Here is a 15,551-nt window from a genome sequence, read left to right as displayed (position 1 = left end):
GTAGGCTCTCGTCACTGGGCAGCTCACGGCCGTATTCCCCTTTGTAGTCCATAATAATTTTCAAGCTCTGCCACATCCGATGAGCATCAGAGCTGGTGTAGTAGCATTCAATCTTAATCCTGTATTGACGCTTTGCCAGTTTGATGGTTTATCTGAGGGCATAGCGCAATTTCTTATAAGCGTCCGGATTAGTCCTGCTCCTTGAAAGCGGCAACTCTAGTCTTTAGCTTGATCTGGATGTTGCCTGTATGTTGACTTACTGTAGGATTACCCATACTTTTCTATCAGTACATCCATAAGATACTGTAAAAAAACAGATTTTTGCCCCCAAACTTTTCATTAAATTGATCATACTATCAATCTTTACATTATGCTTTTAGAGGAATGACTTTTGCACCCTACATACTTACCTTACATTTCAGTAGAAGTGTAAAAGTAGCAGGCTTCTCCTCATTTTATGAGGAATTCAATAAATAATTATGATTCCTGTGATCTTTTACCAAAATGTCCCTCTCTTGCACGCGCAGAGCCCGCAATCATCAGGAACCCTACTGTCTCTGATTAATGAGGAATTCAATAAATAATTATGATTCCTGTGATCTTTTACCAAAATGCCCCTCTCTTGCACGCGCAGAGCCCGCAATCATCAGGAACCCTACTGTCTCTGAAATCACAACATCATCTATGTCTCTGAGCTGGACTGAACCAGAGGGAAATAGCTCCTTCTATAGAGTAGAGTGGACTGATGGCAGTAAAACTATGAATACAACTACACATGAGACAGCCTTCAACATCAATGAACTGACTGCTGGAGTTTGGTACACATTCAGAGTCACTGCAGTGGCTGGAGATAACATGACGGAAGGAGTTGCTTATGTAACAAATCAAGCCACAAGTAAGTCTCACTGAACGTTGCTTAATGCAGATTTGTTTGCCTCAAACTAAGCTGGAAACTAACCTCAAACATCAGATGACTCTTCTCTGGCGTTCATCCCTTTCTCGGTTGTTCTCTTCACCGACAACCTTCTCTTTCACTCTTTTCTTTCTCTCTTTCTCTCCCCCTCTACTCCTCTTTCACAAACAGAACCTGCCGTCATCGCAACCCCTACTGTCATTCAGACCACCACGTCTCTCTCGCTGAGCTGGACCAAGCCTACAGGAGAGGCAGCAGGCTACAAGGTGGAGTTTCATAACGGAGGAACAGTGAAGGACCAATTTACATCCACCACCTCTCACATCATAGAGAGCCTGACCCAAGGGACCCAGTACACACTCCAGGTCTTTGCCATCGCCCAGGACAAGATAACACAAGGCGACCCTCGCACAGTATACGTATACACAAGTACGACTAAAGCCCAATGATGCCAAATGGTCAATAACTACATTTGAAATGTTTTAGTTGAATATAAACATACTATATACAGTACACTAAATACCAAATACACTGAGTGTATAAAACATGCTCTTTCCATGACATAGGTTGGTCAGGTGAATCCAGGTGATAGCTATCATCCCTTATTGATGTCACTTGTTAAATCCACTTCAATCAGTATAGATGAAGTGGAGGAGAGAGGTTAAATAATTATTTTTAAGCATTGAGACATGAATTGTGTATGTGTGCAATTCAAAGGGTGAATGGGCAACACAAAATATTAAAGTGCCTTGACCAAGGTATGGTAGTAGGTGCCAGGCGCACTGGTTTTTCATTCTCAACCGTTTCTAGCGTGTATCAAGAATGGTCCACCACCACAAGGACTTACAGCCAACTTGACACAACTGTGGGAAGCACTGGAGTCAACATTGGCCAGCAACCTTGTGGAACACTTGACACCTTGTCGAGTCCATGCCGATGAATTAAGGCTGTTCCGAGGGCAAAGGGGGGTGCAACTCAATATTAGGATGGTGTTTCTCATTTTTTGTACACTCAGTGTATTTTTCTTTAATTTTTTAAAAATAAGTAGAGCAAAATGTTATTTTTTTCTCACCCCTTATCCTCCATTTTGCTCTACAGAGCCCGGAGTTGTCGGCAACCTCAATGTGATTGGAACCACAACATCGTCTGTGTATCTGAGCTGGACTCAACCAAAGGGAAACAGTTCTTTCTATAGAGTAGAGGGGACTGGTGTCAGTATGAATACCACAGAAACCTCCACTACCATCTCTGGGCTGACTGCTGGAGTGCAGTACAACTTCACAGTCACTACAGTGGCTGGAGATAAAACAACTGTAGGAGAAGGCAATACAACAGCCACTTTCACAAGTAAGTCCTCTTTCAAGTTTGGTGTGGTATGACACAAAGGATTTGGAAACACAGGTAAGGCGAATACGTAATTGTCGAAAATGGCTAAACAAATAATTGGTTGTTGACTAGCCTATCCATAGACGGTAACTAACGTTAGCGTCTAATTCAATTTGGTATCTTCCATCCGGAGGGGTTTTATTAAAAGCTCCGATGCTCAGTCTGAATTTAACACGCATCGCTCGCGGTACGGGTTTGGAAACATAAGGACCTCATCTTTCAGATTAGCGATAAATAATTAAATGTTCAATTACTACACACATCTTTATAGTGTAAATGTTCCTAGACGGCCATATGTCCTTGTTTACGGAAGACAGACTGCTGCGAACACCTTTGTGTAACAGATGGAAGGATGCCAAAAAAGTGTTGTAACAGAAAATACTGTTGGATGAAATGGTGTTAAACCCGGTTAAAACAGTATCTATTTTGCGCTTGTGAAATCATTTTGATGTGATATGAAAGTAAAGGTCTTTATGTTTCTAGAACCGTAATGCAATTGAGAATGGATTAATGTTTAGAAAGAGTATGGCTGTTTTGCCTGCCAGTACCAGTTTCCCTCTAAACATGAAAGTCATTAGGCCTCATTTATAGCCGTACATTTCACACTAAATGTCTGTGCGCCATTTCTGAAAATGTCTGCTCACTTACAAAAATATAGAGATTTATAAACTTGGCACGCGCCATTAATACACATATTTCCCGTTATAAACCAGACCCGTCGTAAAACTGCGTGATCGAGCATTAAAAATCTCGCCTTTTATGGTGACAATGTCCTTTCTTTGCTGTATAATTTGAAACTTGACATTCGGCAACGGCAGTTTCTTAAAGAAAGAGCAATGGCAATTTTGATCACATTTCTGTGGAGGTGACTTTTTCTAACTACAGTGACTGCCTGTCAAGACATTTTGCAAGATTGATTGTATATTCAAAACAATTTAAATGCTACAGCCTCACACTTCGATGCAAAATACTAAATTGTAGTTCAATAGTAGTTTATTGGGTTTCTATGTCCTGCCTTAGTATTCACCTAATTTTCAACAGAAATATGGGCGTTTGTTTTGTGTGGGGGACTTCCGGTCAAACACTTTCAGCCAATAGTTCGCAGTTTGCTAGCCAACTAACTTTGTATCGCTTCTCACAACTTTCCGAACATGGATTCACGCAAAACGGACATTTTATGTTCGGTTTAAGGGATGCCACAATAACTAGCAGAAACGGACGCTGTTCATGGAGCAGGAGTGTTTTGACCACCTAACTTTTTTTTGCGGAGCGAGTGCAGTTGTGAGGCACCTTTAGATTTGAGCCCACCACTGATGATGTATCATGACGTCTGACGAGTTTACACTTGCAGGGAGGAAGGAATGATTATTTGTATTTTATTTTTATTAACAACAAATCAATACATAAAGCACATGAGGGAACACAAGCATACATAGATTAAACAATGGACAATCGAGCTAGGGGGTACAATATCACATTACAATTACACAAGGACCTTTAAGGGACATACATATATTTACAATTCTAACAGCTTTTTTTGTTAGTAGAGCATTTAACCATCTTAAAATACAGTTCAATTTATTTTTGTAGGGTATGAAAATGTGGTTTTCTGTTTGTAAATTTACATTTGTGCATATGAAATTTGGCCAAAAGAATAATGAAATTAATTACATAAAAATGTTTCAGCTTATTTCTATTGTATGTAAAGATTCCAAACAGTACATCTTTCCACAATAGTGTCAAATCTTCATAAATGTGTTCAATTATAAACCTACTGATGTCTTGCCACCGTTTTCTTACATGCATACAATGCCAAAAAAGATGCAACACTGTTTCTGGGTGGTCATTATAAAAGGAGCAATTTGAGTTGATGTTTTCCTTAAACTTCTTCATATAGTGGTTGGCAGGATAATATTTATGAATAATTTTAAAGGAAACGTCCTTAATTTTGTTAACAAGTAGGTATGTGTGTGGCAACATCCAAACTTTATCCCAACAGATATTATCAATAAATCCATTGCAATAAGGCATGACATAAGATATAGATAGATACAACATCCTGCTGAAACAAGGTTCATATCGCTCTGTTGTTGAATGGACCAAAAGGAATGATTTTTAAATGGACCGCCCTTGCCCGGAAATTCGTCACTCGTTCGTCCCGCGACAATTGTGTTTTCAGTCACCGGTAGCATGTGGGCAATCAATTATGATTGCATGTCTATTATATTAACTATATAATTATTCACACACGCCTACTGTATGATAGCTAGCAAATTAATTAGCTAACTAACGTTAGCCTGCCTAGCTGGAACTTCTGAAGAAGGAAAATGTTTTATTTCTACAATTTCCAAAAGCTAACCAAACAAAAACATCATTACTTTTACGAGACGTGTTTGTGCATTATTAGCACAATTTCTAACTTATTTACACTTGCATGTTTTTACTTACACTTGAATGTTGACTCCATTATGACGTTGAGGTTTTAAGTTTGGCTGACTTCTTAGCGGATGTACAATCATCGCGAATTGAATTATGGGGCGTTTCTGGCCCCGAAGTGAACATAATTGTACACTCGCAAACTCCATTAGAAACGAGGGCTGAGGTGCTTACGTTGCTTGGCTAATCATTGGACTGATGACAAATATGGCCGCGGGTATTCCCCCAAGGGCATAAGCCGAGTGTAAGTGGACGAGGGCGTGTCTTTTGAGTTTGAAACGCAGCCAGCGGCTTCCCCATCCGAAATCTGTTGTGTGAGAGAAAGGTAAACCTTGCCATACCAGCCTTCACTCAGAAAGGAGACCAGCTGTCTGACGAGGATGTCACAAGCACGAGAAGGATAGCTAATGTACCTATCTATACATGTTGAGAGAGTTATCAGACGACTCAAGGGTGTTCAAAATCCTCTCCCAGACTGTTCCCATCAACCTGACGCACAAAATGGACAAAGTCCTTAAGAATATGTGCAACACTTGTTAACATGCAAGGTGAGATCATCCACGAGGATGCTGAGTGAGCAGTGAGAATGTTCATGCATATGAAATGTAACTCTATATACACCATCATTTCATCCACCTGAGATACTGTGTGTATATATAGTTTTCCTATTTAATCTGAATTATGATCCTACACTTTGCCTGTTTCTGATAATTACAGCCATTGAATAGGTGCTGTTATCATGCCTTCTTCAATCTATTTAAAAAATACATTTTCTTCAACACTAGAAGGTCTAACAGACCAAGAGGGAAAACAACTGTTTACCAAGTGCCACACTTGTTTGCTTCATTTGTGCCCTTGAAAACCAAACCCAGAATCAAACTGAAAACACATTTGAAACCCTCAAGACATGCCTCCTTGTCCTTCATTTCAAAATGTTAAGTATCAAAGAAAATGTCAGAGTAGAATTTCATTGTGTTTTTATTAACACCACAATTTGCCAAGCGCAAGATGAATTGTGGTATGCTTAGATAAGTTCATGAAGTGACATATGAAAAGAGCTATACAAGGTAAAATACACAATATTCCTAAATCATGAGTTCTCCGTAGGCATGTAGGATGAGAGCTGTACAAGGCGGGATATAAAAGAACCCACCAAGAATTATGCAAATATAATCAGGTAAATGTACATATGAAGAGAAGTGTGCAAGACACAAAAAAAACACAGACTTATGCTTAGATAATAAGGTAGAGCTGACAGAGCTTTACAAGGCACAAAATATAGGAACTATTTAAAAACACAGACTTATCAGGACCCTATATACCACAGGTGAACATATTTGGAGCAGAGTTAGTCTGCCTGACTGGAGTCATCTACTATCCTTGGCAGCATAAGTGTGAAATAGAATCCCTTCAGTTCAGTGATAACAGCACAGAACTTCACATCAAAAGGCACATCAATAACAACCTGCTCGGATGGAGCCCAGACAAGCAGTTTGCATCTCTCGAATCCTGTGCAGAACATGCCTATTTGCACCTGCATGTAGTACTCACGGGTTCCATTAGGTCGCCGCTGAGGAACCCCATCCACCAGCTTCACATCGGTGAGTTTGCCAGAGAACAGTTCAGTCAGAGACTCACACTTCTTACTCAGAACAGGACATTTGCTTTCTAGAAGTTCTTGAGAGTTTAACACTCCATCTGGCTCCTCGACACTCACAACTTGTGCCTCTACTCTCCAGACTAAACCCTTAACTCTCCGTCCATGTGTAGGCCACCTGCTCATTCCCCTTGCCATATGTGGTTGCGGAGTTCCCATGGAACCTGGGGAAGAGATGCTCTCGCACAGTTGTCAGGATTTTGTTGAGGTGCGTGTAACAGAATAATTTTAAACCCGTCCCCTCGCCCATACCCGGGCGCGAACCTTCTGCACACATCAACAACAGTCACCCACGAAGCATCGTTACCCATCGCTCCACAAAAGCAGCGGCCCTTGCAGAGCAAGGGGAACTACTACTTCAAGGTCTCAGAGCAAGTGACGTAACCGATTGAAACGCTATTTAGCGCGCACCGCTAACTAAGCTAGCCGTTTCACATCCGTTACACTCACCCCCCTTTTGACCTTCCTCCAAAAAAAAATTCCCGCAGCAACCAGTAATCCGGATCAACAGCATCAATGTAACAGTATAACTTTACGTCTGTCCCCTCGCCCATACCCGGGCGCGAACCAGGGACCCTCTGCACACATCGACAACAGTCACCCTCGAAGCATCGTTACCCATCGCTCCACAAAAGCCGCGGCCCTTGCAGAGCAAGGGGAACTACTACTTCAAGGTCTCAGAGCAAGTGACGTAACCGATTGAAACGCTATTTAGCGCGCACCGCTAACTAAGCTAGCCGTTTCACATCCGTTACATGCGCACTGGAACCTTCTTTGCTGAGCTAGCAGTGATCCAAAGTTTACGACCATCTTACCACACACGGGAGGCACTCTGTGCTTCAGTGACCTCCTCCAAGCACATTTACACTCCTCCACCATAACATAAACATCATAAAATGACAAGCATTTCTGTCACTGCATGTTGATGCCGTGTTCGCCGTGAGGTTGCTGTAGCTGTGTGGCTGCTGCTGGAACCTGATGACTGACTGGTTTAGCTGTAGAAGGCTCCCCATTGGAACATTGGCCCCTTCCAAACTCTTAAGTGTGTTGTGGGAGTGGTACACAGGAGTTGGGAGAAACCAGGTAGAATGTGGGATGTGTTTCAGCATCAGGGACTGGGAGACTAGACCGGGTGGATGGAAAGATGAACGGAGCAAAGTACAGAGATCCTTGATGAAAACCTACTCCAGAGCGCTCAGGACCTCAGACTGGGGCGAAGGTTCACCTTTCAATAGGACAACGACCCAAAGCACACAGCCAAGACAATGCAGAAGGGGCTTCGGGACAACTGTCTGAATGTCCTTGAGTGGCCCAGCCAGAGTCCAGACTTGAACTCGATCGAACATTACTGGAGAGACCTGAACATAGCTGTGCAGCACCGCTCCCTGACAGAGCTTGAGTGGATCTGCAAAGAACAATGGGAGAAACTCTCAACCTGTTTTCACTTTGTCATTATGGAGTATTGTGTGTAGATTTATGAGAAGGGAAAAACAATTTAATCCATCAGAATAAGGCTGTAATGTAAAAAAATGTGGAAAAAGTGAATGCACTATACATAGGCCTTCTTCAATGTAAAATATAAACTGTTCACCTGTAAAATGTGACTCTATATTTTAAACTATGCAGCCTATGGGATTGCAAAATTTGAAATACATATTGCCTATCTATTTACTAGACTACTAGGCCCAATTAAATGAGAGCTGCTCATGGTATTTTGTTGTATAGCTACTTCCTTCCTCACCTTATACCACCCACCACTGCAATCTGTATGCTCAAATTGGCTGGCCCTCGCTACATATTCGTCGCCAGACCCACTGGCTCCAGGTCATCTATAAGTCTATGCTAGGTCACGATAACACCCACCCGTAGCACACGTTCCAGAAGGTATATCTCACTGATCATCCACAACACCTCATTTGGCTGCCTTTCCTTCCAGTTCTCTGCTGCCAGTGACTGGAACGAATTGCAATAATCGCTGAAGTTGTGGAGACTTTTATTTCCCTCACCAACTTTAAACATCAACTATCTGAGCAGCTAACCAATCGCTGCAGCTGTACATAGTCCATCTGTAAATAGCCCACCCAATCTATCTACCTCATCCCCATACTGTTTTTATTGTATTTACTTTTCTGCTCTTTTGCACACCAGTATCTACTTGCATATCATCATCTGCTTATTTATCACTCCAGTGTTAATCTGCTAAATTGTAACTATTCGCTCCTATGGCCTATTTATTGCCTACCTCCTCATGCCTTTTACACACACTGTATATAGACTTTCTTTTTTCTACTGTGTCACAATGCTTTGCTTTATCTTGGCCAGGTCGCAGTTGCAAATGAGAACTTGTTCTCAACTAGCCTACCTGGTTAAATAAAGGTTAAATAAATAAATATTACATGGACGTGTACACCTAAATGTTTTACGTGCATTTTGACAATCATCCACTTTGCAACATGTTATTTGACTCGAGGATGAGCATTACCACATGTACAGTAGGATTATAGGTTGCACTCTCATTAGTATTGCAGTTATTTTAAAGACGTTTACTGCAGGTCCAGAGTACTTGAATCGGCAGTCATAATAGAGGAAGACACTTGGCTGTATCAGTATCAGATGCAGGTTTGTAGTGCGAGGAGTGGTACTCCCTCACTTTTTTTCGAATTTGACCTGAGAATACACAGAGCCGGTTAAACTATTTCTGGAAAAATGTAATCTCACAAATTCTAAATACATTCTGTGTAATTACCCCCCCCCCCCCCCCAAAAAAGGTGAAATAAAAACAAAAATAAAACTTCGGGAATATGAACACATCACGGCCAGAAACCGGAATATATTCTGCAATGGTTCTGAAAATAAAATCGGAAAAAGATTCCTATGTCTAGTTATTTTCTATTCGAAAAATTAAACGCATAGATTTTCGCTCTTCTCACTAACGACAGCTGGCTGAATTCTTGTTTATATGCTTTTCATTATACCCCATTTGCACATTATACTTACTTGCCAGTTTGCAACACAATATTTCAACAACTCGCAAATGTGAGTACTTATGGTCTAAAGTTTGCAGGGAGGTGAGCACATTCTCACGCGAAGCGACATTTGTATGAATGCCAACTTTTGCATGACAACTGGTGCACACACATTTCGGTGTATATTTTGGACGAATTCACGTTGTTGTAAATGAGGCCCCTTGGATGTTAAGGAGTAACGGCAGGCTCGCCGACACTCCTTAAGAGTACAGTCTTGGGCTGGCTGTGACCTTTTTGTCTTTTCTATAACTGTCTATATTTCCGTCATTGAAATAAAACCTTTTCGATTGTGTCACATGACAGACCCTAAACAACCTGTGAATATTGTGGCTACGAGACCAGGGACCAGTCAGCTGAATGTGACCTGGACCTTGCCTGGAGGGAGGGTAGACCAATACAATGTGAACATCTCTAATGCTGCTTTAAGCTACACGTCCAGCCAAACCACACAGACCACAATGGCCAGCTTCACTGGGCTACAGTCAGGGAGGGTCTATGAGGTCACAGTGACTGCTGTAGCTGGACACTTCAGGAACCAGTCTGCTACGGGCCAGTTAGCCACTGGTAAGTCATGGCCAGTGGTGGCTATACTATGCATTTACTGTAGAGGTTCTGAAGGCTTCGTAGTAGTTTTGTCGTTTCTGAGAGTTTGAATGAGAGAGTGTGAGGAGGTTCTCATTTACATTACATTTAAGTCATTTAGCAGACGCTCTTATCCAGAGCGACTTACAAATTGGTGCATTCACCTTATGACATCCAGTGGAACAGTCACTTTACATCTAAATCTTAAAGGGGGGGGGGGGTGAGAGGGATTACTTATCCTATCCTAGGTTCTCTCTGTGTTTGTCCTGAAAGAAAAGCAAATGTGTGTGTGTGTGTGTGTGTTTTGTGTGAATGTGAATTTGGGTATGCAACTTTCCTAACGTCTCTCTTATTTCTCCATCGACAGTACCCAACCCACCTGGACCCCTCAACATCACAGAGAGGACAACCAGCTCCCTCGCTGTCCAATGGAAAACCCCTGGTCTAATGACTGGTGTTCCGGGCATCTCCTATAACATTAGCTACTATTCTACTGGGACTGGAGCAAGCAGCCAGTCTACCGCTAGTCTCGAATATAACCTTCTCTCTTTGTCCTCTGGAACGTTCTACACCATCACAGTGATAACCGTGGGAGCACAGGATCTGGGAAGCACCTCTGTTAATACATCTGGGTACACATGTACGTACACTTGTAACAACTATATAGTGTGCTTGGGGTGACATTTTTGACAATGTGAAAATGTTGCAGACGTCTTCTGAATTCTTTCTAATACTATGCACGGTTGATGCATGGTCCTGTATGGATCAGTTGGTAGAGCATGGCGCTTGAACTGCTAGCGTTGTGGGTTAGATTCCCGGAGCCACCCATACATAAAATATATGCACGCACGACTGTAAGGCGCTTTGGATAAAAGCATCTGCGAAATCGCTATTATTTATATGATATATTTTTTTGAAATACATCAGGTTAAATGCGGCTAGTAAGATCATCGATTTAAGGTTGATTTTTTTTCTCTCTCCTAGTGCCAAAACCAGTGGTGAGCCTCACAGCGAGCCCGTTGTCCACCTCCTCAGTGAAGCTACAGTGGACTGACCCTGTGGGTGTTAAGTCCTACTACTCCTACAGAGTCCAGTACAGCAACGCTACAGGCCCTGTCGGAGAGAAAACAGTCAATACAAGCTTCGCGGACGTCCCTGGCCTAGAACCTGGGACTGGCTACACCTTCACTGTTACAACAGTAGCAGCAGCGGGAAGCCACGGAATTCCAGAACTCACGTTAAGCTACACACGTAAGCTAATATTCCTTACTTCCATAGGGATTTGTAGAGTAATCCAAGAGTAATGCAAGCTGCAGTTACTCTTGTGTAGTTAAGAGGTGTATAACACCGTCTGCTAAATGATCCTGTGTTATGGACCATATTAATACAACATCTGCCCTCTTTGCCGTTCAGAGCCCAAGGCGGTCAGTAACCTCGTGGTCAAGGATCTGAACACAACCGCTATCAAGCTTTCCTGGTCCCAACAGGACGACCACCAACCCACCTACTCCTATCTGGTGACCGTCTCCAAGAAGGGTTCTATGGTTGCGAACGTGTCAACCACGGCCGAGAGCTACACCTTCACCCATCTCCAGCCTGGGGACAGTTACACCTTCTCTGTGGTCACGGTCGTCCAGGGGGTTAAGTCTGACTCAGTAGAGACGTCTAGCTACACAAGTACGGTTCAAAAGACCCCCCCCTCCCCCATCTCTTTCTCACTCACCTTCCCTTTACATAGCAAAGTTGATTTAATCTAAGACGGCTGACGATGTATTTCACACCTAAACCAAATTAAACTAATTTACATAATAAACATTTACCACACTTTTAAGATCTATATATCTCTAGTCTAAAATGTGATATGTTAAAGGTCCAATGCAGCTGTTTTAATCTCAATATCAAATCATTTCTGGGTAACAATTAACTACCTAATGGTCAAAAATTAACAAAAATGGCTTCTAAGCAAAGAGCCAGTTCTCAAGCAAGAATTTTGCTAGGACTATCTGGGAGTGGTCTGAGTGGGGAGGGGAAAACAGAGGTTTGGAACTGTCTTTCTTATTGGTTTATTAACTAATTTACCACCTGGTGATGTCACCAGGTAGACCAAAACTCCATCTCACCAAAACAGGCAGATTTTTCTGGCGGTATTTTCAAACAGCTCTTACACAAAAAGGGCATTATCATAATTTTCACAATATCACAGTATTATTCCAACCTTAGTGTGGAAATTATTTTTTGGACTGCACTAGCCCTTTAATGTCATTTCTTTGTTGTATATACCATTTAGAACCTGGGGTGGTGACAAACATCGCCACAACAGGAACAACCACCACAATGAATGTGACCTGGGATGCCCCTGTGGGACAGGTGGACTCCTACACCGTCACAATCCACAACGACAACGTGATGGAAAACAGCCACACCGTCTCCAATGACTCTCTAGAATTAGTGTTCCAAAACCTGAAACCAGGGAAAGTCTATGTTGTCAGAGTGGTCACCAACAGTGGACCGCTCACTGAGGCATCACTGAATGTTACAAATGCAACGTGTAAGTTAGTCAATGTTTCAATAAAGTCCAACTTTCCAGCTGTACTCCATTTGTTTCGTTGCTGCTGTAAAGATAATTACATATTGGTCTGAAGAGCATGTACAATTACAGAGACATGCTCATAATCTACAATGGATTGTTCTCTAATGTCATCACATGCCTGAGTCACTCCACCTGCAATATCCTGCATAACTAAAGTCTCCCTGGTTTGTTCCCAGATCCCAACCCTCCCGGAACCCAGAAGGTGGAGGACCAGACCACTGGTTCCATCAACATCAGTTGGGCCCGGCCTCTGGACATGGACCTGGGTCAGTACCGGTTCTCTGTGTTCTACCTGGGCCAGCATAACCTGACGGAACACAACTGGATCCTCCTGGAGAACCTCCAGTCTGGAACACTCTACAACGTCACTGTGGTAACCGTAGGGCCGTTGGACTACCAGAGCACAGCGGTGACGACAGCCAACTATACCAGTGAGTGACTACTGAACACACACATTTACACTGCATCTACACACGCATGCGCCTGCAGCACATGGGGATGTGTGAAACGCACTCCTCAGCCTAAAGTGTCCCCACTTGCGCCGCCGAATAGCTAGCTTTTTGGTGGCGCCAACTGGTAAGACGCTTCAGGAGGGCGGTCACATGTGCTAGCAAAGCAGATGTCCAGGGATAGAGACTTATGTGAGCCGAATCAGGAGGAAGTGGAACTCGCTAAGCGAGCAGCGTGATGCCCGTTACACAAATGATCTTTGTTGTTCGTTTGTTCCAGGGCCCCGCTCTGTGAGTGGGCTGACAGAGGCAGGAATCACCCCTACCGATGTGACTCTAGTCTGGGATCAGCCGGAGAACAAAGCTGGCTACTCCTTCAAGGTGGAGGTAACCTACCCCAACGGGTCCCTTTTAATCGCCGTCACTGTCAACAACACCAAAAGAATTGTCACCGGACTACAGTCGGGGAGCAACTACACCTTTACCGTGACAACGCTCACAGAGGACGGCACCATGGCAACCCCTGTGAAAGTGTCCTATTACACAAGTATGTTCCCATTGGCAATAACAATTCTCATTTTCATTTTAAGAGTTATTTATCTTTCTAATTTGGTGTGAATAAGAGTACATATTTGGGACCAGCATATGTTGAACAGTATTCCCCCTCTTTTTATGACTCAAGTCAAACCTAAGACCCTTTGTTTCCAGGACCATATCCCATTAGTGGGTTGTTGGCGCCTACAGTAAACACAACTGGTGTACGTCTGACCTGGACCAAGCCACCTCAGTACCAGAGTGGTTACACATACCGTATCCAGACCGAAGGGTGCGTGTCTACTCCCACAAACCACACAGTGACAGGAGAGGAGGCTGTCATTCCAGGGCTCACACCAGGAACCAATTGCACCTTCCGTGTTTCCGTCAAGGCACAGGGCGGTATAGAGGGAGGCACCGTCTCAATCTTTCAGTACACAGGTGAGACCTGCTTTCTCTTCACCTACAGTCAGGTCAAAAATAATTGGCGCCCTTGATAAAGATGAGCGAAAAAGTATCAAATAAATAATAATGCTGAGCTATATTGTATGCTCAAAGAGATGTGAGGGAAATTGAAATTATATTATTATATTATATTCTAATAAATCACGTCAAACTACATTAAATCTGCATGGCTTCCTGTTTCACTGGGTTATAAAAATGAGGTAAAACTCATGTAAAATCCCTTTGTCATCCATAGGAAAAGGCAAACGGCTCACAAATGAAAATGACAAATGGTTGTTGACCTTCATAAATCAGGCAATGGGTACAAGAAAATCGCAAAAATAAAAAAATATGTACCACTTACCACAATTAGGGCAACAATGAATTAGTTTAAGGCAAAGAAAAATCCAAGGGCCAAAGATGGAGAATTACAGAACTTGGTCACATCTTTGGGTCACCAGGTCTCCAAATCTACAATTAGACACCACCTCCATTACAAAAGGCTATTTGGAGGGGTTGCCAGACAAAAGAGCAACCAACAAATGTAAACGGCATTGGCACTTGGGTTGGAACCGGTGCTATGGTCAGAGGAGATGAAAAAAAGAGCTCTTTGGCCATGCACACCAGTGGTGGGTTTGCACTCGAAAGGAGGATGTATATACAGAAAATAACCTCATACCTACTGTAAAATATGGTGGTGTATCTTTGATGTTATCGGCAGGTTTTGCTTCCACTGGTCCTGGGGCCCTTGTTAATGTCAACGGCATCACGTACTCTACCAAGTAACAGAACATTTTAGCTAAATACCTGGTTGCCTTTGCCAGAAAACTGAAACTTGGCCGTAAGTGGATATTTCAGCAAGACAATAACCCCAAGCCCACATCAAAATCCACAAAGAAATGGTTCATTGACAACAAAATTAACATTTTGCAGTTTCCAAACTTGAACCCCATAGAAAGCCTGTGGTTTGAATTGAACCGAAGAATATCAAATATTCTATATGGAGGAACGGTCTAAGATTCCTCCAATCTCATTAAACATTTGACAAATATGCTCAGTGCTGTTATCCTCACAAGGGGAGGGTTGAAAACAGGGGTGCCAATAATTTCGACAACTGTCTTAGAAATATGTTTTATTACATTTTTTAAAAAGTAGCCCCTCCACAAAAACATTACTGTGACAACAGTGCCCCTTCAGCCATTGCCAGAGCCCCCTGTGCCCGTAAGTAGTTGTTGGTAGCGGTGTCGAGGGAACAAAAAGGGTTGGACACGACCATGCTATTATCTGGTTCATATGAACCCCGAAATGTGCTGTCTGTCTTCAGCTAAATGCTTTTCATTCCTGGGAATTAGATTCAATATATGAATCGCCCATGTCTGTTCCCACAGAAGGGACCCGTTTTTCAGAGCAGCCTGTCCCATTCCCAGCTAGGTTACAAGGTGCTTTTTTGCCAGTACCTATGGCTGGTCGCTAGAGTAATGGTGCTCATGCGCGGTGTCGCCCTGGATCAATCGAACAGTGACGTCGGGAGTAC

General features: G+C 42.8%; 1 protein-coding gene across 5 annotated transcripts in view; it reads left to right on the top strand.

Moving 5' to 3' along the window:
* Positions 1-15,551, top strand: part of LOC124039144 (receptor-type tyrosine-protein phosphatase eta-like) — a 71,975-nt gene that overhangs the window by 40,564 nt on the left and 15,860 nt on the right. For 3 of the 5 annotated variants that reach the window (XM_046355042.1, XM_046355031.1, XM_046355059.1), the window contains exons 6-15: positions 635-895; positions 2,012-2,260; positions 9,722-9,982; positions 10,368-10,640; positions 10,985-11,251; positions 11,414-11,677; positions 12,288-12,548; positions 12,767-13,021; positions 13,320-13,586; positions 13,748-14,014. In XM_046355042.1, the coding sequence (XP_046210998.1) occupies positions 635-895; positions 2,012-2,260; positions 9,722-9,982; positions 10,368-10,640; positions 10,985-11,251; positions 11,414-11,677; positions 12,288-12,548; positions 12,767-13,021; positions 13,320-13,586; positions 13,748-14,014 (2,625 nt within the window). The remainder of the gene's footprint in view (positions 1-634; positions 896-2,011; positions 2,261-9,721; positions 9,983-10,367; positions 10,641-10,984; positions 11,252-11,413; positions 11,678-12,287; positions 12,549-12,766; positions 13,022-13,319; positions 13,587-13,747; positions 14,015-15,551) is intronic. The other 2 variants (XM_046355068.1, XM_046355051.1) reach the window with 1 other exon arrangement.

This window comes from Oncorhynchus gorbuscha, linkage group LG01 (genome assembly GCF_021184085.1).
Source record: "Oncorhynchus gorbuscha isolate QuinsamMale2020 ecotype Even-year linkage group LG01, OgorEven_v1.0, whole genome shotgun sequence".
Classification (NCBI taxonomy): domain Eukaryota; kingdom Metazoa; phylum Chordata; class Actinopteri; order Salmoniformes; family Salmonidae; genus Oncorhynchus; species Oncorhynchus gorbuscha.
This window is presented reverse-complemented; position numbering and strand designations above follow the sequence as displayed.